The sequence below is a fragment of the Carcharodon carcharias genome, chromosome 10, assembly GCF_017639515.1.
Source record: "Carcharodon carcharias isolate sCarCar2 chromosome 10, sCarCar2.pri, whole genome shotgun sequence".
NCBI lineage: Eukaryota > Metazoa > Chordata > Chondrichthyes > Lamniformes > Lamnidae > Carcharodon > Carcharodon carcharias.
The window spans coordinates 82648656-82673772 of NC_054476.1; the positions used below are offsets into that span (position 1 = coordinate 82648656).

Sequence of the window (25117 nt, forward strand, 5' to 3'; positions counted from 1 at the left end):
ATCTCTTAAACTGTTGTATATTTGACTGCAGGATACTTGTGGCTCATATCCTTGTGTGATCATTGATCAAAGCCTAGCAGCTGGTACTGCAGTAGCCCTTGACTTGACTTTTCCTGATGTACTAATTGTTTAACAGACTGTAAGGAAATGTGGAACAAACATAAATGGGTTGAATAGACACCTAGATGTGTTTTAATACAGAGATAGATTGAAGGGCATGGAGAGAAGATAGGTTGGTGTAAATAAAAGCTGGGCTTTGGAAAGCTAACGGGCAAGTTCTGTTTTTAAAGCTCCCCTGGGTAGATCATGGATTTGTGTGCTAGAGTGAAACGGGTGATAGCGAATTGGAAACTTGTTTGATATTTTTCCCCATTTTTGCTTCCAGTGATTTCAATGCAAATCCTACCATTGCTTCCATGGTCAAGGCTGCTCCATATAGATGGTAATTGCTGAGGTACAGAATGACTTCTGAACTGAGTATTCATTACGTTTCTGTCCTGCAAAATCATGATCTGGAATTGAAAGAAGAAAAAATGCCTCATCAGTGAGCTGTTCTTAATGGCCTCTCAGTAAAGGTGGTTCCAGTTATCGCTATTGAAAGAAAAATGATTTGTAACTGCGAATAAACTCCTGCAGTCAACGAGGCTGCAATTGGAAAATTCAACTGTAGGTCAGAACATGGAGTCCAAAACTCCCTTCCCAACATTTACTTAAGGTTAGCTCACAATGTCAACAGGGAATGGGGAACACTACAGCAGCGCAATAGGGAATAATGCAGTGATGCAATAGGGAACTCTGCAGCAATGGGATTGGAATACTGCAGCAACAGGATAGGGACCACTGCAAAATGGGATATGGAATACTGTGAAAAAAAGAGATAGGGAATACTGCAGCAATGGAAGAGGGAACACTGCACCATTGGGATAGACAATACTGCAGCAATAGAATAGGGAATACTGTGGCAACAGGATAGGAAATACTGCGGCAACAGGTTAGGGAATAATGAGGTAACAGGATAGGGAAAACTGCAGCAAAAGGACACAGAATACTGCAGCAACCGTATAGGGAACACTGCAGCAACAGGATAGGGAATGCTGCAGCAATAGCAGAGGGAATACTGAGGCAACAGAATGGGGAATACTGTGGCAACAGGCCAGCGAATGCTGCAGCAACAAGACAGGGAATACTGCAGCAATAGGACAGGGAATATTGCAGAAACAAGATAGGGAATAATGTGGAAACAGGAAAGGGAATTCTGCACCAGAAGGAAAGGCAATACTGCAGCAAAAGGATAGGGAGTAATGAGGCAACACAATAGGGAATACTGCAGCACTAGGATAGGGAATACTGTGGCAACAGGATAGGGAATACTGAGGCAACAGGATATGGAATACTGCAGCAACAAATAGGGAATACTGCAGCAACAAGATAGGGAATACTGTGGAAACAGGACAGGGAATACTGCGGCAACAGGACAAGGAATATTGCAGAAACAAGATAGAGAATACTGCAACAACAAGATAGGGAAAACTGTGGCAAAATGTTAAGGAATACTGCAGGAACAGGATAGGGAATACTGCTGCCAAAGGATAGGGATTACTACGGCAACAGGACAAGGAATACTGCGGCAAAAGGATAAGGGATACCGCAGCAACTGGGTAAGGAATAATGCAGCAACAGAACAAGGAATACTGTGGAAACAGGACATGGAATAAGGCTACAACAGGACAGGGAATTCGGCAGCAATAGGACAGGGAATGCTGCGGCAATAGGATAGGGACTACTGCAGCAACAGGATAAGGAATACAACGGCAACAGGATAGGGAATACAGCAGCAACAGGACAGGACATAATGAAGCAACAGGATAACGAATACTACAGCAACAGGACAGGGAATATTGCGGCAATAGTATATGGAATACTACGGGAACAGGATAGGAAATACTGCAGCAACGGGATAAGGAACACCGCAGCAACAGGATAGAAAATGCTATGGCAACAAGACAGGGAATACTGCGGCAAAGGTACAGGGAATACTAGAGAAACAGGATAAGGAATAATGCAGCAAAAGTATAGGGAATACTGAAGCAACAGGACAGAGAATACTGCGACAACAGGATAAGGAATACTGCAGCAACAGGATAGGGAATACTGCAGCAACAGGATAAGGAATATTGCAGCAACAGGATAGGGAATACTGTGGCAACTGGATAGGAAATACTGCAGCAACAGGATAGGGAACATTGCGAAACAGGATCAGGTGTATTGTAGCAACAAGATAGGGAATACTGCAGCAATCGCACAGTGAATACTACAGCAACAGGACATTGAAAACTGGCAATAGGATAGGGAATACTGCGGCAACAGGATATGGAATACTGCAGCAACAGGATAGGGAATATTGTGGCAACAGGATAAGGAGTATTGCAGCCACAAGATAGGGAATACTGCAGCAACAGGACAGCAAAGACTGCGGCAACTGAATAGGGAATACTGCAGCAACAGGATAATGAATACTGCAGCAACAGAACAGGGAATACTGCAGCAACAGGACAGGGAATACTGCAGCAACAGGAGAGGGAATACTGCAGCAACAGGACAGGGAATACTGCAGCAACAGGACAGCAAATACTGCAGCAAAAGGGTAGGGAATATTGCAGCAGCAGGATAAGGAATACTGTAGCAACAGGAGAAGGAATACCGTGGCAACAGGATAAGGAATAGTGTGGCAACAACATAGGCAATTCTGCTGCAAAAGTACAGGGAATACTGCAGCAACAGGATAGGGAGTACTGTGGCAACACGATCGGGAATACTGCGGCAACAAGACCGGGAGTATTGCGGCAACAGGACAGGGAATACTGCAGCAACAGGACAGGGAATACTTCGACAACAATATAGAGAATACTGCAGCAAAAGGACAGGGAATACTATGGCAACAGGACAGGGAATACTGCGGTAACACGAGAAGGGATACCTTGGTAACAGGATAAAGAATATTGCGGCAACAAGATAGGGAATTCTGCTGCAAAATTGTAGGGAACACTGCAGCAACAGGAAAGGGAGTACTGCAGCAACAAGATAGGGAATACTGCGGTAACAGGGCAGGGAATATTCCAGCAACAGGACAGGGAATGCTGCGACAACAGGACAGGGAATACTGTGGTAAGAAGACAGGGAATACTGTTGCAAAATGTGAGGGAATACTGCAGCAACCGGATAAGGCATACTCCATCAACTGGACAGGGGATGCTGCGGCAACAGGACAGGGAATAATGCACCATAGGATAGGGAATACTGTGGCATAGTACTGGGAATACTGCAGCAACAGGATGGGGAATACTGCAGCAGTAGGATTGGGAATACTGCGGCAGCAATATTGGGGTTATTTAGGCAACAGGACAGGGAATACTGCGTCAAAAGGTTAGGGAATACTGTGGCAACAGAATAAAGAATACTGCGGCAACAGGACAGGAAATACTGCAGCAACAGGACAGGGAATACTGCAGCAACAGGACAGGGAATACTGCAGCAACAGGAGAGGGAATACTGCAGCAACAGGACAGGGAATACTGCAGCAAAAGGGTAGGGAATATTGCAGCAGCAGGATAAGGAATACTGTAGCAACAGGAGAAGGAATACCGTGGCAACAGGATAAGGAATAGTGTGGCAACAAGATAGGCAATTCTGCTGCAAAAGTACAGGGAATACTGCAGCAACAGGATAGGGAGTACTGTGGCAACACGATAGGGAATACTGCGGCAACAAGATCGGGAGTATTGCGGCAACAGGACAGGGAATACTGCAGCAACAGGACAGGGAATACTGCGGCAACAATATAGAGAATACTGCAGCAAAAGGACAGGGAATACTATGGCAACAGGACAAGGAATACTGCGGTAACACGAGAAGGAATACCATGGCAACAGGATAAAGAATATTGCAGCACAAGATAGGGAATTCTGCTGCAAAATTGTAGGGAACACTGCAGCAACAGGAAAGGGAGTACTGCAGCAACAAGATAGGGAATACTGTGGCAACAGGGCAGGGAATATTCCAGCTTCAGGACAGGGAATGCTGCGACAACAGGATAGGGAATACTGTGGCAAGAGGACAGGGAATACTGTTGCAAAATGTGATGGAATACTGCGGCAACCGGATAAGGCATACTCCATCAACTGGACAGGGGACACTGCGGCAACAGGACAGGGAATAATGCACCATAGGATAGGGAATACTGTGGCATAGTACTGGGAATATTGCAGCAACAGGACGGGGAATACTGCAGCAGTAGGATTGGGAATACTGCGGCAGCAATATTGGGGTTATTTAGGCAACAGGACAGGGAATACTGCGTCAACAGGATAGGGAGTACTGTGGCAACAGAATAAAGAATACTGCGGCAACAGGACAGGAAATAATGCAGCAACAGGACAGGGAATACTGCAGCAACAGGACAGGGAATACTGCAGCAACATGATAGGGAACATTGCAGGAACAGGATAGGGAATACTGCAGCAACAGAATAGGGAATACTGCAGCAACAGGATAGGGAATATTGCGGTAACAGTGTAGGGAATATTCCAGCAACAGGGTAGGGACAACTGCAGCAATAGAATAGGGCATCCTGTGGCAACAGGATAGGGAGTATTGCGGCAACAAGTTAGTGAATACTGCAGCAACAGGACAGCGAATACTGTGGCAATAGGATAGGGAATACTGCAGCAACAGGACAGGGAATAATGCACCATAGGATAGGGAATACTGTGGCAGAGTACTGGGAATACTGCAGCAACAGGACAGGGAGGACTGCGGCAACAGGCCAGGGAATATTGCAGGAACAGGACAGGGAATACTGCGGCAACATGATAGGGAACACTGCAGGAACAGGATAGGGAATACTGCAGCAACAGAATAGGGAATACTGCAGCAACAGGATAGGGAATATTGCGGCAATAGGATAGGTAGTATTGTGGCAACAAGATAGTGAATACTGCAGTAATAAGACAGGGAACACTGCAGCAATAGGACAGGGAATACTGCGGCAACAGGATAGGGAATACTGCGGCAACAGGACAGGGAATACTGCAGCAACAGGATAGGGAATACTGCAGCAACAGGATAGGGAATACTACAGCAATAGAAGAAGGAATACTGAGGCAACAGAACGGGGAATACTGCAGCAACAGGACACAGAATACTGCAGCAACTGTATAGGGAACACTGCAGCAACAGGATAGGGAATTCTGCAGCAACAGGATAGGGAATCCTGCAGCAATAGGAGAGGGAATATTGCAGCAACAGGATAGGGAATTCTGCAGCAGTAGGATAGGGAATATTGCAGCAACAGGATAAGGAATACTGCAGCAAAAGAACAGGGAATACTGCAATAAGGGGATAGGAAATACTGCAGCAATAGGATAGGGAATACTGCAGCAATAGGAGAGGGAATACTGAGGCAACAGAACGGGGAATACTGCAGCAAAAGGACACAGAATACTGCAGCAACCGTATAGGGAACACTGCAGCAACAGGATAGGGAATGCTGCAGCAATAGGAGAGGGAATACTGAGGCAACAGAATGGGGAATACTGTGGCAACAGGACACAGAATACTGCAGCAACCGTATAGGGAACACTGCAGCAACAGGCCAGCGAATGCTGCAGCAACAAGACAGGGAATACTGCAGCAATAGGACAGGGAATATTGCAGAAACAAGATAGGGAATAATGTGGAAACAGGAAAGGGAATACTGCACCAGAAGGAAAGGCAATACTGCAGCAAAAGGATAGGGAGTAATGAGGCAACACAATAGGGAATACTGCAGCACTAGGATAGGGAATACTGTGGCAACAGGATAGGGAATACTGAGGCAACAGGATATGGAATACTACAGCAACAAATAGGGAATACTGTAGCAACAAGATAGGGAATACTGTGGAAACAGGACAGGGAATACTGCGGCAACAGGACAAGGAATATTGCAGAAACAAGATAGAGAATACTGCAACAACAAGATAGGGAAAACTGTGGCAAAATGTTAAGGAATACTGCAGGAACAGGATAGGGAATACTGCTGCCAAAGGATAGGGAATACTACGGCAACAGGACAAGGAATACTGCGGCAAAAGGATAAGGGAAACTGCAGCAACTGGGTAAGGAATAATGCAGCAACAGGACAAGGAATACTGTGGAAACAGGACATGGAATAAGGCTACAACAGGACAGGGAATTCGGCAGCAATAGGACAGGGAATGCTGCGGCAACAGGATAGGGACTACTGCAGCAACAGGATAAGGAATACAGCGGCAACAGGATGAGGAATACTGCAGCAACAGGATAGGGAATACCGTGGCAAAAGGATATGGAATACTGCAGCAACAGGATAGGGAACACTGCAGTGACAGGATCGGGAATACTGCAGCAACAAGACAGGGAATACTGCAGCAACAGGATAAGGAAAACTGCGGCGAGAGGACAGGGAACACTGCTGCAACAGGATAGGGAATACAGCAGCAACAGGACAGGACATAATGAAGCAACAGGATAACGAATACTACAGCAACAGGACAGGGAATATTGCGGCAATAGTATATGGAATACTAAGGGAACAGGTTAAGAAATACTGCAGCAACGGCATAAGGAACACCGCAGCAACAGGATAGGGAATACTGCAGCAGCAGGATAGGGACCATTGCAGCAACAAGATAGGGAAATCTGCAGCAAAAGTACAGGGAATACTGCAGCAACAAGACAGCAAAAACTGCATCAACAGGATATGGAATACTGCAGCAAAATGACAGGGAATACTGTGGCGACAGGACTGGGAGTACGGCGGCAATAGGACAGGGAATACTGCAGCAGTACCATAGGGAATATTGCAGCAACAGGATAGGGAATACTACAGCAAAAGAACAGGGAATACTGCAGCAATAGGATAGGGAATCCTGCAGCAATAGGAGAGGGAATACTGAGGCAACAGAACGGGGAATCCTGCAGCAACAGGACACAGAATACTGCAGCAACAGGACAGGGAATACTGCAGCAGTAGGATAGGGAATATTGCAGCAACAGGATAGGGAATACTGCAGCAAAAGAACAGGGAATACTGCAGCAATAGGAGAGGGAATACTGAGGCAACAGAATGGGGAATACTGCAGCAACAGGATAGGGAATCCTGCTGCAACAGGATAGGCAATATTGCAACAACAAGACAGGGAATACTGCAGCAACAGGATAGGGAATTCTGCGTCAACAGGATAGGGAATACTGTGACAACAGGGTAGCGAACACTGCAGCAACAGGATAGAAAATACTGCAGCAGTAGGATAGGGAATACTGCACCAACAAAATAGGGAATACCAAGGCAACAGGACAGGAATTAGTGTGGGAACAGGACAGGGAATACCACGGAAACAGAATAGGGAATACTGTGGCAACTGAATAAAGAATTCTGCGGCAACAGGACAGCAAATACTGCGGCAACAGGATAGGGAATACTGCAGCAACAGGACAGGGAATAATGCACCATAGGATAGAGAATACTGTGGCATAGTACTGGGAATACTGCAGCAACAAGATAGGGAATACTGCAGCAAAGGACAGGGAATATTGCAGCAACAGGATAGGGAATACTGTGGCGAAAGGACCGGGAGTACTGCGGCAACAGGACAGGAAATATTGCAGCAACAGGACAGGGAGGACTGCGGCCACAGGCCAGGGAATATTGCAGGAACAGGACAGGGAATACTGCAGCAACATAATAGGGAATACTGCAGCAACAGAATAGGGAATACTGCAGCAACAGGATAGGGGATATTGTGGCAATAGGATAGGTAGTATTGTGGCAACAAGATAGTGAATACTGCAGTAATAGGACAGGGAATACTGCAGCAATAGGACAGGGAATACTGCAGCAACAGGATAGGGAATACTGCAGCAATAGGACAGGGAATACTGCAGCAATAGGATAGGGAATCCTGCAGCAATAGGAGAGGGAATACTGAGGCAACAGAACGGGGAATCCTGCAGCAACAGGACACAGAATACTGCAGCAACAGGACAGGGAATACTGCAGCAGTAGGATAGGGAATATTGCAGCAACAGGATAGGGAATACTGCAGCAAAAGAACAGGGAATACTGCAGCAATAGGAGAGGGAATACTGAGGCAACAGAATGGGGAATACTGCAGCAATAGGACAGGGAATACTGCAGCAACAGGATAGGGAATACTGCAGCAACAGGATAGGGGATACTACAGCAATAGAAGAAGGAATACTGAGGCAACAGAACGGGGAATCCTGCAGCAACAGGACACAGAATACTGCAGCAACAGGACAGGGAATACTGCAGCAGTACCATAGGGAATATTGCAGCAACAGGATAGGGAATACTACAGCAAAAGAACAGGGAATACTGCAGCAATAGGATAGGGAATCCTGCAGCAATAGGAGAGGGAATACTGAGGCAACAGAACGGGGAATCCTGCAGCAACAGGACACAGAATACTGCAGCAACAGGACAGGGAATACTGCAGCAGTAGGATAGGGAATATTGCAGCAACAGGATAGGGAATACTGCAGCAAAAGAACAGGGAATACTGCAGCAATAGGAGAGGGAATACTGAGGCAACAGAATGGGGAATACTGCAGCAACAGGATAGGGAATCCTGCTGCAACAGGATAGGCAATATTGCAACAACAAGACAGGGAATACTGCAGCAACAGGATAGGGAATTCTGCGTCAACAGGATAGGGAATACTGTGACAACAGGGTAGCGAACACTGCAGCAACAGGATAGAAAATACTGCAGCAGTAGGATAGGGAATACTGCACCAACAAAATAGGGAATACCAAGGCAACAGGACAGGAATTAGTGTGGGAACAGGACAGGGAATACCACGGAAACAGAATAGGGAATACTGTGGCAACTGAATAAAGAATTCTGCAGCAACAGGACAGCAAATACTGCGGCAACAGGATAGGGAATACTGCAGCAACAGGACAGGGAATAATGCACCATAGGATAGAGAATACTGTGGCATAGTACTGGGAATACTGCAGCAACAAGATAGGGAATACTGCAGCAAAGGACAGGGAATATTGCAGCAACAGGATAGGGAATACTGTGGCGAAAGGACCGGGAGTACTGCGGCAACAGGACAGGAAATATTGCAGCAACAGGACAGGGAGGACTGCGGCCACAGGCCAGGGAATATTGCAGGAACAGGACAGGGAATACTGCAGCAACATAATAGGGAATACTGCAGCAACAGAATAGGGAATACTGCAGCAACAGGATAGGGGATATTGTGGCAATAGGATAGGTAGTATTGTGGCAACAAGATAGTGAATACTGCAGTAATAGGACAGGGAATACTGCAGCAATAGGACAGGGAATACTGCAGCAACAGGATAGGGTATACTGCAGTAATAGGACAGGGAATACTGCAGCAATAGGATAGGGAATCCTGCAGCAATAGGAGAGGGAATACTGAGGCAACAGAATGGGGAATCCTGCAGCAACAGGACACAGAATACTGCAGCAACAGGACAGGGAATACTGCAGCAGTAGGATAGGGAATATTGCAGCAACAGGATAGGGAATACTGCAGCAAAAGAACAGGGAATACTGCAGCAATAGGAGAGGGAATACTGAGGCAACAGAATGGGGAATACTGCAGCAATAGGACAGGGAATACTGCAGCAACAGGACAGGGAATACTGCAGCAACAGGATAGGGGATACTACAGCAATAGAAGAAGGAATACTGAGGCAACAGAACGGGGAATCCTGCAGCAACAGGACACAGAATACTGCAGCAACAGGACAGGGAATACTGCAGCAGTAGGATAGGGAATATTGCAGCAACAGGATAGGGAATACTGCAGCAATAGGAGAGGGAATACTGAGGCAATAGAATGGGGAATACTGCAGCAACAGGATAGGGAATCCTGCGGCAACAGGATAGGCAATATTGCAGCAACAAGACAGGGAATACTGCAGCAACAGGATAGGGAATTCTGCGTCAACAGGATAGGGAATACTGTGACAACAGGGTAGTGAACACTGCAGCAACAGGATAGAAAATACTGCAGCAATAGGATAGGGAATACTGCGCCAACAAAATAGGGAATACCAAGGCAACAGGACAGGAAATAGTGTGGGAACAGGACAGGGAATACCACGGAAACAGAATAGGGAATACTGTGGCAACTGAATAAAGAATTCTGCGGCAACAGGACAGCAAATAATGCGGCAACAGGATAGGGAATACTGCAGCAACAGGACAGGGAATAATGCACCATAAGATAGAGAATACTGTGGCATAGTACTGGGAATACTGCAGCAACAGGACGGGGAATACTGCGGCAGCAATATAGGGGTTATTTAGGCAACAGGACAGGGAATACTGCATCAACAAGATAGGGAATACTGCAGCAAAGGACAGGGAATATTGCAGCAACAGGATAGGGAATATTGTGGCGAAAGGACTGGGAGTACTGCGGCAACAGGACAGGAAATATTGCAGCAACAGGACAGGGAGGACTGCGGCAACAGGCCAGGGAATATTGCAGGAACAGGCCAGGGAATACTGCGGCAACATGATAGGGAACACTGCAGGAACAGGATAAGGAATACTGCAGCAACAGAATAGGGAATACTGCAGCAACAGGATAGGGAATATTGCGGCAATAGGATAGGTAGTATTGTGGCAAAAAGATAGTGAATACTGCAGTAATAGGACAGGGAATACTGCAGCAATAGGACAGGGAATACTGCAGCAACAGGATAGGGAATACTGCAGCAATAGGACAGGGAATACTGCAGCAACAGGATAGGGAATACTGCGGCAACAGGACAGGGAATACTGCAGCAACAGGATAGGGAATACTGCAGCAACAGGATAGGGAATACTACAGAAATAGAAGAAGGAATACTGAGGCAACAGAACGGGGAATACTGCAGCAACAGGACACAGAATACTGCAGCAACTGTATAGGGAACACTGCAGCAACAGGATAGGGAATTCTGCAGCAACAGGATAGGGAATCCTGCAGCAATAGGAGAGGGAATATTGCAGCAACAGGATAGGAAATACTGCAGCAGTAGGATAGGGAATATTGCAGCAACAGGATAGGGAATACTGCAGCAAAAGAACAGGGAATACTGCAATAAGGGGATAGGAAATACTGCAGCAATAGGATAGGGAATACTGCAGCAATAGGAGAGGGAATACTGAGGCAACAGAACGGGGAATACTGCAGCAAAAGGACACAGAATACTGCAGCAACCGTATAGGGAACACTGCAGCAACAGGATAGGGAATGCTGCAGCAATAGGAGAGGGAATACTGAGGCAACAGAATGGGGAATACTGTGGCAACAGGACACAGAATACTGCAGCAACCGTATAGGGAACACTGCAGCAACAGGCCAGCGAATGCTGCAGCAACAAGACAGGGAATACTGCAGCAATAGGACAGGGAATATTGCAGAAACAAGATAGGGAATAATGTGGAAACAGGAAAGGGAATTCTGCACCAGAAGGAAAGGCAATACTGCAGCAAAAGGATAGGGAGTAATGAGGCAACACAATAGGGAATACTGCAGCACTAGGATAGGGAATACTGTGGCAACAGGATAGGGAATACTGAGGCAACAGGATATGGAATACTGCAGCAACAAAGAGGGAATACTGCAGCAACAAGATAGGGAATACTGTGGAAACAGGACAGGGAATACTGCGGCAACAGGACAAGGAATATTGCAGAAACAAGATAGAGAATACTGCAACAACAAGATAGGGAAAACTGTGGCAAAATGTTAAGGAATACTGCAGGAACAGGATAGGGAATACTGCTGCCAAAGGATAGGGAATACTATGGCAACAGGACAAGGAATAATGCGGCAAAAGGATAAGGAATACTGCAGCAACTGGGTAAGGAATAATGCAGCAACAGGACAAGGAATACTGTGGAAACAGGACATGGAATAAGGCTACAACAGGACAGGGAATTCGGCAGCAATAGGACAGGGAATGCAGCGGCAACAGGATAGGGACTACTGCAGCAACAGGATAAGGAATACAGCGGCAACAGGATAAGGAATACAGCAGCAACAGGATAGGGAATACCGTGGCAAAAGGATATGGAATACTGCAGCAACAGGATAGGGAACACTGCAGTGACAGGATCGGGAATACTGCAGCAACAAGACAGGGAATACTGCAGCAACAGGATAAGGAATACTGCGGCGAGAGGACAGGGAACACTGCTGCAATAGGATAGGGAATACAGCAGCAACAGGACAGGACATAATGAAGCAACAGGATAACGAATACTACAGCAACAGGACAGGGAATATTGCGGCAATAGTATATGGAATACTACGGGAACAGGATAGGAAATACTGCAGCAACGGGATAAGGAACACCGCAGCAACAGGATAGAAAATGCTGGGGCAACAAGATAGGGATTACTGCAGTAACAAGACAGGGAATACTGCGGCAAAGGTACAGGGAATACTAGAGAAACAGGATAAGGAATAATGCAGCAAAAGTATAGGGGATACTGAAGCAACAGGACAGAGAATACTGCGACAACAGGATAGGGAATACTGCAGCAACAGGATTAGGAATACTGCAGCAACAGGATAGGGAATACTGCAGCAACAGGATAGGGAACATTGCGGCAACAGGATCAGCTGTATTGCAGCAAAAAGATGGGGAATACTGCAGCAATCGCACAGTGAGTACTACAGCAACAGAACATTGAAAACTGGCAATAGGATAGGGAATACTGCAGCAACAGGATAGGGAATATTGTGGCAACAGGATAAGGAGTATTGCAGCCACAAGATAGGGAATACTGCAGCAACAGGATAGGGAATATTGTGGCAACAAGATAAGGACTCCTGCAGCAAAAGGACAGGGAATACTGCAGCAACAGGACAGCAAATACTGCAGCAAAAGGGTAGGGAAAATTGCAGCAGCAGGCTAAGGAATACTGTAGCAACAGGAGAAGGAATACCGTGGCAACAGGATAAGGAATAGTGTGGCAACAAGATAGGCAATTCTGCTGCAAAAGTACAGGAAATACTGCAGCAAGAGGATAGGAAGTACTGTGGCAACACGATAGGGAATACTGCGGCAACAGAACCGGGAGTATTGCGGCAACAGGACAGGGAATACTGCAGCAACAGGACAGGGAATACTGCAGCAACAGGAGAGGGAATACTGCAGCAACAGGACAGGGAATACTGCAGCAACAGGTTAGGGAATACTGTGGCTACAGGACAGGGAATACTGCGGCAACAGGATAGGGTACACTGCGGCAACAGGATAGGGTATACTGCGGCAACAGGATCGGGTACACTGCGGTAACAGGATAGGGTATACTGTGGCAACAGGATAGGGTATACTGCGGCAACAGGATAGGAAATTCTGCGGCAACAGGATAGGGAATACTACAGCAACAGGACAGAAAATACTGCATCAGTAGGATGGGGAATACTGCGCCAACAAAATAGGGAATACTTAGGCAACCGGACAGGAAATACCAGGGTAACAGGATAGGGAATACCGTGGCAACAGAATAAAGAATCCTGCGGCAACAGGACAGCAAATGCTGCAGCAACAGGATAGGGAATACTGTGGCAAAATTCCAGGGAGTACTGCAGGTACAGGACAGGGAATACTGCGGCAACATGATAGGGAACACTGCAGGAACAGGATAGGGAATACTCCAGCAAAAGAACGGGGAATACTGCAGCAACAGGACAGGGAATACTGCAGCAACAGGACAGGGAATACTGCAGCAATAGGATAGGGAATATTGCAGCAACAGGACAGTGAAAGCTGCGTCAACATAATAGGGAATACTGTGGCAACAGGAAAGGGAATACTGCAGCAAAGGACAGCGAAAGCTGCGTCAACATAATAGGGAATACTGTGGCAACAGGAAAGGAAATACTGCAGCAAAGGACAGCATACACTGCAGCAACAGGACAGGGAATACTGCGGCAACATGATAGGGAATACTGCGGCAACAGGATGGGGAATACTGCAGCAACAGGACAGGGAATACTGCGGCAACAGGATAGGGAATACTGTGGCGACAGGTCCGGGAGTACAGCCGCAACAGGACATGGAATATTGCAGCAATAGGATAGGGAATATTGCAGCAACAGGATAGGGAATACTGCAGCAACAGGACAGCGAAGGCTGCGTTAACAGGATGCAGAATACGGCGGCAACAGGATAGGGAATAATGCAGCAAAGGACAGCAAATACTGCAGCAACAGGACAGGGAATACTGCGGCAACAGGTCCGGGAATACTGCGGCAACAGGATAGGGAATAATGCGGCAATAGGATTAGGAATATTGTAGCGACAGGATAGGGAATGCTGCGACAAAAGAACTGGGAATACTGCAGTAAGAGGATAGGGAATACTGCAGCAACAGGACAGGGAATGCTGCGGCAAAAGACCAGGGAATACTGCAGCAAGAGGATAGGGAATACTGCATCAACAGGACAGGGAATGCTGCGGCAAAAGAACTGGGAATACTGCAGCAACAGGACAAGGAATACTGCAGCAATGGGATAGGGAATATTGCAGCAACAGGATAGGGAAAGCTGCGGCAAAAGAACTGGGAATACTGCAGCAAGAGGATAGGGAATACTACAGCAATAGGAGAGGGAATAATGAGGCAACAGAACGGGGAATACTGCAGCAACAGGACAGTGAATACTGTGGCAATAAGATAGGGAATACTGCACCAACAGTGTAGGGAATTTTGCAGCAACAAGATAGGGATTCTGCCGCAAAAGTACAGGGAACACTGCAGCAACAGGACAGTGAATGCTGCGTCAACAGGATAGGGAATACTGTGGCAATAGGACATGGAATATTGCAGCAACAGGATAGGGAATAATGCGGCAACAGGACAGGGAATGCTGCAGCTACAGGACAGGTAATACAGTGGCAACAATATAGAGAATACTGCAGCGATAGGACAGGGAATATTACGGCAAGTGGACAGGGACTACTGCTGTAACAGGATAGGGAATATTCTAGCAAACAGACAGGGAATACTGTGGCAGCTGTAAAGGGAATACTGCGGCAACATGATAGGGAATACTACGGCAACAGGATAGGGGATACTGCGGCAACAGGATAGGGAATTCTGCGGCAACAGTACTGGCAATACTGCAGCAACAGGACAGAAAATACTGCATCAATAGGATAGGGTATACTGCGCCAACAAAATAGGGAATACTTAGGCAACCGGACAGGAAATAACATGGTAACAGGATAGGGAATACCGTGGCAACAGAATAAAGAATCCTGCGGCAACAGGACAGCAAATGCTGCAGCAACAGGATAGGGAATACTGTGGCAAAATTCCAGGGAATACTGCAGGAACAGGACAGGGAATACTGCGGCAACATGATAGGGAACACTGCAGGAACAGGATAGGGAATACTCCAGCAAAAGAACGGGGAATACTGCAGCAACAGGACAGGGAATACTGCAGCAATAGGATAGGGAATATTGCAGCAACAGGACAGCGAAAGCTGCGTCAACATAATAGGGAATACTGTGGCAACAGGAAAGGGAATACTGCAGCAAAGGACAGCGAAAGCTGCGTCAACATAATAGGGAATACTGTGGCAACAGGAAAGGAAATACTGCAGCAAAGGACAGCATACACTGCAGCAACAGGACAGGGAATACTGCGGCAACAGGATAGGGAATACTGCGGCAACAGGATGGGGAATACTGCAGCAACAGGACAGGGAATACTGCGGCAACAGGATAGGGAATACTGTGGCAACAGGTCCGGGAGTACAGCCGCAACAGGACATGGAATATTGCAACAATAGGATAGGGAATATTGCAGCAACAGGATAGGGAATACTGCAGCAACAGGACAGCGAAGGCTGCGTTAACAGGATGCAGAATACGGCGGCAACAGGATAGGGAATAATGCAGCAAAGGACAGCAAATACTGCAGCAACAGGACAGGGAATACTGCGGCAACAGGTCCGGGAATACTGCGGCAACAGGATAGGGAATAATGCGGCAATAGGATTAGGAATATTGTAGCGACAGGATAGGGAATGCTGTGTCAAAAGAACTGGGAATACTGCAGCAAGAGGATAGGGAATATTGTAGCAACAGGATAGGGAATACTGAGGCAAAAAACCAGGGAATACTGCAGTAAGAGGCTAGGGAATACTGCAGAAATAGGAGAGGGAATGCTGTGGCAAAAGAACTGGGAATACTGCAGTAAGAGGATAGGGAATACTGCAGCAACAGGACAGGGAATGCTGCGGCAAAAGACCAGGGAATACTGCAGCAAGAGGATAGGGAATACTGCATCAACAGGACAGGGAATGCTGCGGCAAAAGAACTGGGAATACTGCAGCAACAGGACAAGGAATACTGCAGCAATGGGATAGGGAATATTGCAGCAACAGGATAGGGAAAGCTGCGGCAAAAGAACTAGGAATACTGCAGCAAGAGGATAGGGAATACTACAGCAATAGGAGAGGGAATAATGAGGCAACAGAATGGGGAATACTGCAGCAACAGGACAGTGAATACTGTGGCAATAAGATAGGGAATACTGCACCAACAGTGTAGGGAATTTTGCAGCAACAAGATAGGGATTCTGCCGCAAATGTACAGGGAACACTGCAGCAACAGGACAGTGAATGCTGCGTCAACAGGATAGGGAATACTGTGGCAATAGGACATGGAATATTGCAGCAACAGGATAGGGAATAATGCGGCAACAGGACAGGGAATGCTGCAGCTACAGGACAGGTAATACAGTGGCAACAATATAGAGAATACTGCAGCGATAGGACAGGGAATATTACGGCAAGTGGACAGGGAATACTGCTGTAACAGGATAGGGAATATTCTAGCAAACAGACAGGGAATACTGTGGCAGCTGTAAAGGGAATACTGCGGCAACATGATAGGGAATACTACGGCAACAGGATAGGGGATACTGCGGCAACAGGATAGGGAATTCTGCGGCAACAGTACTGGCAATACTGCAGCAACAGGACAGAAAATACTGCATCAATAGGATAGGGTATACTGCGCCAACAAAATAGGGAATACTTAGGCAACCGGACAGGAAATAACATGGTAACAGGATAGGGAATACCGTGGCAACAGAATACAGAATCCTGCGGCAACAGGACAGCAAGTACTGCAGCAACAGGATAGGGAATACTGCAGCAGCAGGACAGGGAATAGTGCGACAACATGATAGGGAATGCTGTAGCAACAGGACAGGGGGAAGTGTGGCAGTATTGGTAAGCAGGATAGGGAATACTGTAGCAACAATACAGAGAATACTGCAGCGATAGGACAGGGAATATTACGGCAAGCGGACAGGGAATACTGCGGTTACAGGATAGGGAATATTCTAGCAAATGGACAGGGAATACTGTGACAGCCATAAAGGGAATACTGCGGCAACATGATAGGGAATCCTGTGTCAACAGGATAGGGAATACTGCGGCAACAGGATAGCGTATACTGCGGCAACAGGATAGGGAATTCTGCGGCAACAGTACTGGGAATACTGCAGCAACAGGACAGAAAATACTGCATCAATAGGATAGGGAATACTGCGCCAACAAAATAGGGAATACTTAGGCAGGAAATACCACGGTAACAGGATAGGGAATACCGTGGCAACAGAATAAAGAATCCTGTGGCAACAGGACAACAAATGCTGCAGCAATAGGAAAGGGAATACTGTGGCAAAATTCCAGGGAATACTGCAGGAACAGGACAGGGAATACTGTTTCAATAGGATAGGGAATACTGCACCAACAAGATAAGGAATACTGCAACAACAGTGTAGGGAATTTTGCAGCAACAAGATAGGGATTCTGCAGCAAAAGTACAGGAAATATTGCAGCAACAGGACAGGGAATTCTGCAGAAACAGGACAGGGAATACTGCAGCAACAGGATAGGAAATACTACGGCAACAGGATAGCAAATACTGCGGCAACAGGATAGGGAATACTGCGGCAACAGGATAGGGAATACTGCGGCAACAGGATAGGGAATACTGCGGCGACAGGATAGGGAATAATACGGCAACAGGATAGGGAATACTGCGGCAACAGGATAGGGAATACTGCGGCGACAGGGTAGGGAATACTGCGGCAACAGGGTAGGGAATACTGCGGCAACAGGATAGGGAATACTGCGGCGACAGGATAGGGAATATTACGGCAACAGGATAGGGAATACTGCGGCGACAGGACCGGGAGTACGGCGGCAATAGGACATGGAATAGTGCAGCAATAGAATAGGGAATATTGAAGCAACAGGACAGCGAAAGCTGCGTCAACATAATAGGGAATACTGTGGCAACAGGAATGGGAATACTGCAGCAAAGGACAGCATACACTGCAGCAACAGGACAGGGAATACTGCGGAAACAGGATAGGGAATACTGCAGCAACTGGACAGGGAATACTGCGGCAATAGGATAGGGAATACTGTGGCGACAGGTCCGGGAGTACAGCCGCAACAGGACGTGGAATATTGCAGCAACAGGATAGGGAATACTTCAGAAACAGGACAGCGAAGGCTGCGTCAACAGGATGCGGAATACGGCGGCAACAGGATAGGGAATAATGCAGCAAAGGACAGGGAATAATGCAGCAAAGGACAGGAAATACTGCAGCAACAGGACAGGGAATACTGCGGCAACAGGACAGGAAATACTGCGGCAACAGGATAGGGAATAGTGCGGCGACAGGTCTGGGAATACTGCGGCAACAGGATAGTGAATAATGCAGCAATAGGATTGGGAATATTGTAGCAACAGGATAGGGAATACTGCGACAAAAGAACTGGGAATACTGCAGCAAGAGGATAGGGAATACTGCAGCAACAGGACAGGGAATGCTGCGGCAAAAGAACTGGGAATACTGCAGCAAGAGGTTAGGGAATACTGCAGCAACAGGACAGGGAATGCTGCGGCAAAAGAACTGGGAATACTGCAGCAACAGGACAAGGAATACTGCAGCAACGGGATAGGGAATATTGCAGCAGCAGGATAGGGAAAGCTGCGGTAAAAGAACTGGGAATACTGCAGCAAGAGGATAGGGAATACTACAGCAATAGGAGAGGGAATACTGAGGCAACAGAACGGGGAATACTGCAGCAACAGGACAGCGAATACTGTGGCAATAAGATAGGGAATACTGCACCAACAGTGTAGGGAATTTTGCCGCAACAAGATAGGGATTCTGCCGCAAAAGTACAGGGAATACTGCAGCAACAGGACAGCGAATGCTGCGTCAACAGGATAGGGAATACTGTGGCAATAGGACATGGAATATTGCAGCAACAGGACAGCGAATGCTGCATCAACAGGATAGGGAATGCTGCAGCTACAGGACAGGTAATACAGTGGCAACCATATAGAGAATACTGCAGCGATAGGACAGGGAATATTACGGCAAGCGGACAGGGAATACTGCGGTAACAGGATAGGGAATACCGTGGCAACAGAATACAGAATCCTGCGGCAACAGGACAGCAAGTACTGCAGCAACAGGATAGGGAATACTGCAGCAGCAGGACAGGGAATAGTGCGACAACATGATAGGGAATGCTGTAGCAACAGGACAGGCGGAAGTGTGGCAGTATTGGTAAGCAGGATAGGGAATACTGTAGCAACAATACAGAGAATACTGCAGCGATAGGACAGGGAATATTACGGCAAGTGGACAGGGAATACTGCGGTAACAGGATAGGGAATATTCTATCAAACGGACAGGGAATACTGTGACAGCTATAAAGGGAATACTGCGGCAACATGATAGGGAATCCTGCGTCAACAGGATAGGGAATACTGCGGCAACAGGATAGCGTATACTGCGGCAACAGGATAGGGAATTCTACGGCAACAGTACTGGGAATACTGCCGCAACAGGACAGAAAATACTGCATCAATAGGATAGGGAATACTGCGCCAACAAAATAGGGAATACTTAGGCAACAGGACAGGAAATACCACGGTAACAGGATAGGGAATACCGTGGCAACAGAATAAAGAATCCTGTGGCAACAGGACAGCAAATGCTGCAGCAATAGGAGCGGGAATACTGTGACAAAATTCCAGGGAAAACTGCAGGAACAGGACAGGGAATACTGTGACAATGGGATAGGGAATACTGCACCAAGAAGATAAGGAATACTGCAACAACAGTGTAGGGAATTTTGCAGCAACAAGATAGAGATTCTGTAGCAAAAGTACAGGGAATATTGCAGCAACAGGACAGGGAATACTGCAGCAACAGGACAGGGAATACTGTGGCAACAGGATAGGGAATGCTGCAGCTACAGGACAGGGAATACTGCGGCAACAGGATAGGGAATGCTGCAGCTACAGGACAGGTAATACTGCGGCAACAGGAGAGGGATTATTGCAGCAACAGGATATGGAATACTGCAGCAACAGGATAGGGACTATTGTGGCAACAGGATAGGAAATGTAGCTGCAAGACAACCGGAAATACTGCAGCAACAGAATAGGGTATATTGCGGCAACAGGATAGGGAATACTGCAACAACAGTGTAGGGAATTTTTCAGCAACAAGATAGGGATTCTGCAGCAAAAGTACAGGGAATACTGCAGCAACAGGACAGGGAATACTGCAGCAACAGGACAGCGAATGCTGCATCAACAGGATATGGAATACTGCAGCAACAGGACAGGGAATACTGCGGCAACAGGATAGGGAATGCTGCAGCTACAGGATGTGGAATACTGCAGCAACAGGATAGGGACTATTGTGGCAACAGGATAGGGAATGTAGTTGCAAGACAACCAGAAATACTGGGGCAACAGGATAGGGAATACTGCGGCAAAAGAACAGGGAAAACTGCAGCAAGTGGATAGGGAATACTGCAACAATAGGAGAGGGAATACTGCGGCAACAAGAGAGAATACTGCAGCAATAGGACAGCAAATACTATGGCAAGAGGACAGGGAATACTGCGGTAACAGGATAGGGAATATTCTAGCAAACAGACAGGGAATACTGTGGCAGCCGTATAGGGAACACTGCAGCAACATGATAGTGAATCTTGCGTCAACAGGATAGGGAATACTGCAGAAACAGGATAGGTTATACTGCGGCAACAGGATATGGAATTCTTCATCAAGAGGATAGGGAATAGTGTGGCAACAGTCCTGGGAATACTGCAGCAACATTACAGAAAATCCTGCATCAATAGGATAGAGAATACTGTGCCAACAAAATAGGGAATACTTAGGCAACAGGACAGGAAATACCATGGTAACAGGATAGGGAATACTGTGGCAACAGAATAAAGAATCCTGCGGCAACAGGACAGCAAATGCTGCAGCAATAGGAGAGGGAATACTGTGGCAACAGGACAGCTCATACTTCAGCAACCTGATAGAGAATTCTGCGGCAACAAGATAGGGAATACTGCAGCAACAGGACAGGGAGTACTGTGGCAAAATGCCAGGGAATACTGCAGGAACAGGACAGGAAATAGTGCGGCAACATGATAGGGAATACTGCAGGAACAGGATAGGGAATACTGCAGCAACAGAACGGGGAATACTGCAGCAACAGGATAGGGAATACTGCGGCAACAATATAGAGAATACTGCAGCAATAGGGCATGGAATATTATGGGAACATGGTAGGGAATACTGCAGGAACAGGATAGGGAATACTGTGGCAATAGGATAGGGAATATTGCAGTAACAGGATAAGGAATACTGAGGCAACAGGACGGGGAATACTGCAGCAACAGGACAGGGAATACTGCGGCAACAAGATAGAGAATACTGCAGCGAAAGGACAGGGAATACTATGGCAAGAGGACAGAGAATACTGCGGTAACAGCATAGGGAATATTCCAGCAACAGAACAGGGAATAATGTGGCAACGGGACAGGGAATACTGCGCAAAATGGATAGGGAATTTTGTGTCAACAGGATAGGGAATACTGCGGCAACAGTACTGGGAATACTGCAGCAACAGGACAGAAAATACTGCATCAATAGGATATGGAATACCGCGCCAACAACATAGGGAGTACTTAGGCAACAGGACAGGGAATACCACGGAAACAGAATTGGGAATACTGTGGCAACAGAATACAGAATCCTGCGGCAACAAGACAGCAAGTACTGCGGCAACAGGACAGGGAATATTGCGGCAACAGGACAGGGAATGATGCAGCAGCAGGACAGGGAGAAGTGTGGCAGTATTGGAAAGCAGGATAGGGTATACTGTAGCAACAAGAGAGGGAATACTGCAGCAACAGCACAGGGAATTCTGCAGAAACAGGACAGGGAATACTGCAGCAACAGAACCGGGCATTCTGCGGCACTAAGATTGAGAATACTGCGGAAACTGGACAGTGAATACTGCAGCAACAGGATCGGGAATACTGCGAGTACAGGACAGGGAATACTGCGGCAACTGTCCGAGGAATACTGCTTCAACTGGACAGGGAGTACTGTAGCAACAGGATAGGGAATACTGCAGCAACAGGACAGGGAATACTGCAGCAACAGGAAAGGGAATACTGCGGCAACAGGACAGGGAATACTGCAGCAACAGGATAGGGAATACTGCAGCAACAGGATAGGGTATACTGCAGCAACAAGACAGGGAATACTGCAGCAACAGGACAGGGAATTCTGCGGCAACAGAATATGAAATAGAACAGCAACAGGATAGGGAATTCTGCAGCAACAGGACAGGGAATACTGCAGCAACAGGATAGGGAATTCTGCAGCAACAGGACAGGTAATACTGCGGCAACAATATAGAGAATACTGCAGCGATAGGACAGGGAATAATACGGCAAGCGGACAGGGAATACTGCGGTAACAGGATAAGGAATATTCTAGCAAACGGACAGGGAATACTGTGGCAGCCATAAAGGGAATACTGCGGCAACATGTTAGGGAATCCTGCTTCTACAGGATAGGGAATACTGCGGCAACAGGATAGCGTATACTGCGGCAACAGGATAGGGAATTCTGCGGCAACAGTACTGGGAATACTGCAGCAACAGGACAGAAAATAATGCATCGATAGGATAGGGAATACTGCGCCAACAGAACATGAAATAGTGCAGCAACAGGATAGGGAATTCTGCAACAACAGGACAGGGAATACTGCAGCAACAGGATAGGGAATTCTGCAGCAACAGGCCAGGGAATACTGCAGCAACAGGATAGGGAATACACCAGCAACAGGATAGGGAATACTGCCGCAACAGGGTAGGGAATTCTGCAGCAACAGGACAGTGAATACTGCAGCAACAGGGTAGGGAATTCTGCAGCAACAGGACAGGGAATATTGCAGCAACAGGGTAGGGAATTCTGTAGCAACAGGACAGGCATTTCAGCGTCAACAGGACAGGGAATACCACAGCAACAGGACAGGGAATTCTGTGGCAACAGGATAGGGAATACTGCTGCAGCAGGCTAGGGAATACTGCAGCAACAGGACAGGGAATACTGCAGCAACAGGATAGAGATTACTGCAGCAACAGCATAGGGAATAGTGCAGCAACACGGTAGGGAATTCTGCAGCAACAGGACAGGGAATTCAGTGGCAACAGGAAGGGAATACTGCTGGAATAGGATAGGGAATGCACCTGCAACAAGATAGGGAATACTGCAGCAAAGGGACAGGGAATTCTGTGGCAACAGGAGGGGCATATTGTGGCAACAGGATAGGGAATTCTGCAGCAACAGGAAGGGAATACTGCGGCAACAGGATAGGAAATACTGCGGCAACAGGATAGCGTATACTGTGGCAACAGGATAGGGAATTCTGCGGCAACAGTACTGGGAATACTGCAGCAACAGGACAGAAAATACTGCATCAATAGGATAGGGAATACTGCGCCAACAGAACATGAAATAGTGCAGCAACAGGATAGGGAATTCTGCAGCAACAGGAAAGGGAATACTGCAGCAACACGATAGGGAATACACCTGCAACAGGATAGGGAATACTGCCGCAACAGGTTAGGGAATTCTGCAGCAACAGGACAGGGAATGCTGCAGCAACAGGGTTGGGAATTCTGCAGCAACAGGACAGGGAATACTGCAGCAACAGGGTAGGGAATTCTGCAGCAACAGAACAGGCATTTCATCGTCAACAGGACAGGGAATACCACAGCAACAGGACAGGGAATTCTGTGGCAACAGGATAGGGAATACTGCTGCAGCAGGCTAGGGAATACTGCAGCAACAGGACAGGGAATACTGCAGCAACAGGATAGAGATTACTGCAGCAACAGCATAGGGAATAGTGCAGTGACATGGTAGGGAATTCTGCAGCAACAGGACAGGGAATTCAGTGGCAACAGGAAGGAAATACTGCTGGAACAGGATAGGGAATGCACCTGCAACAAGATAGGGAATACAGCAGCAAAAAGACAGGGAATTCTGTGGCAACAGGAGTGGCATATTGTGGCAACAGGATAGGGAATTCTGCAGCAAAAGGAAGGGAATATTGCGGCAACAGGATAGGAAATACTGCGGCAACAGGATAGGAAATGCTGATGCAATAGGAAATGGAATAATGCAGCAAAAGTATAGGGAATACAACAGCAACAGGAAAGGGAAAACTGCAGCAGCGGGATATGGAATACTCGGAAACAGGGCAAGGAATACTTCAGCCATGGCATAGGAAATACTGCAACAACAGGATAGGGAATATTGCAGCAACAGGAGAAGGAATACTGTGGCAACAGGATATGGATTTGTGCAGCAACCAGATAGGGAATCCTACTACAAAAGTATAGGGAATACTGCAGCAACAGGACAGTGAATACTGCAGCAACTGGATAGGAAATTCAGGATAAGTAAACAGGATAAGGAATACTGCAGCAACAGGAGAGGGAATACTGCAACAGCAGCATAGGGAATTCTGTGGCAACAATAGAGGGAACACTGAGGCAACAGGATAGGGAATACTGCGCAACAGGGCAGGGTATTCTGCAGCAACAGGACAGGGAATACTGCGGTACCATGATCGGGAATACTGTGGAAACA

At 47.1% G+C, this 25117-nt stretch overlaps 1 protein-coding gene across 1 annotated transcript in view; it reads right to left on the bottom strand.

Moving 5' to 3' along the window:
- ehf (ets homologous factor) overlaps positions 1–25117 on the bottom strand; it is a 224985-nt gene that overhangs the window by 72181 nt on the left and 127687 nt on the right. Inside the window, exon 2 of the mRNA XM_041197910.1 lies at positions 407–512. Within this exon, the coding sequence (XP_041053844.1) occupies positions 407–509 (103 nt within the window). The 5' untranslated portion in view covers positions 510–512. The remainder of the gene's footprint in view (positions 1–406; positions 513–25117) is intronic.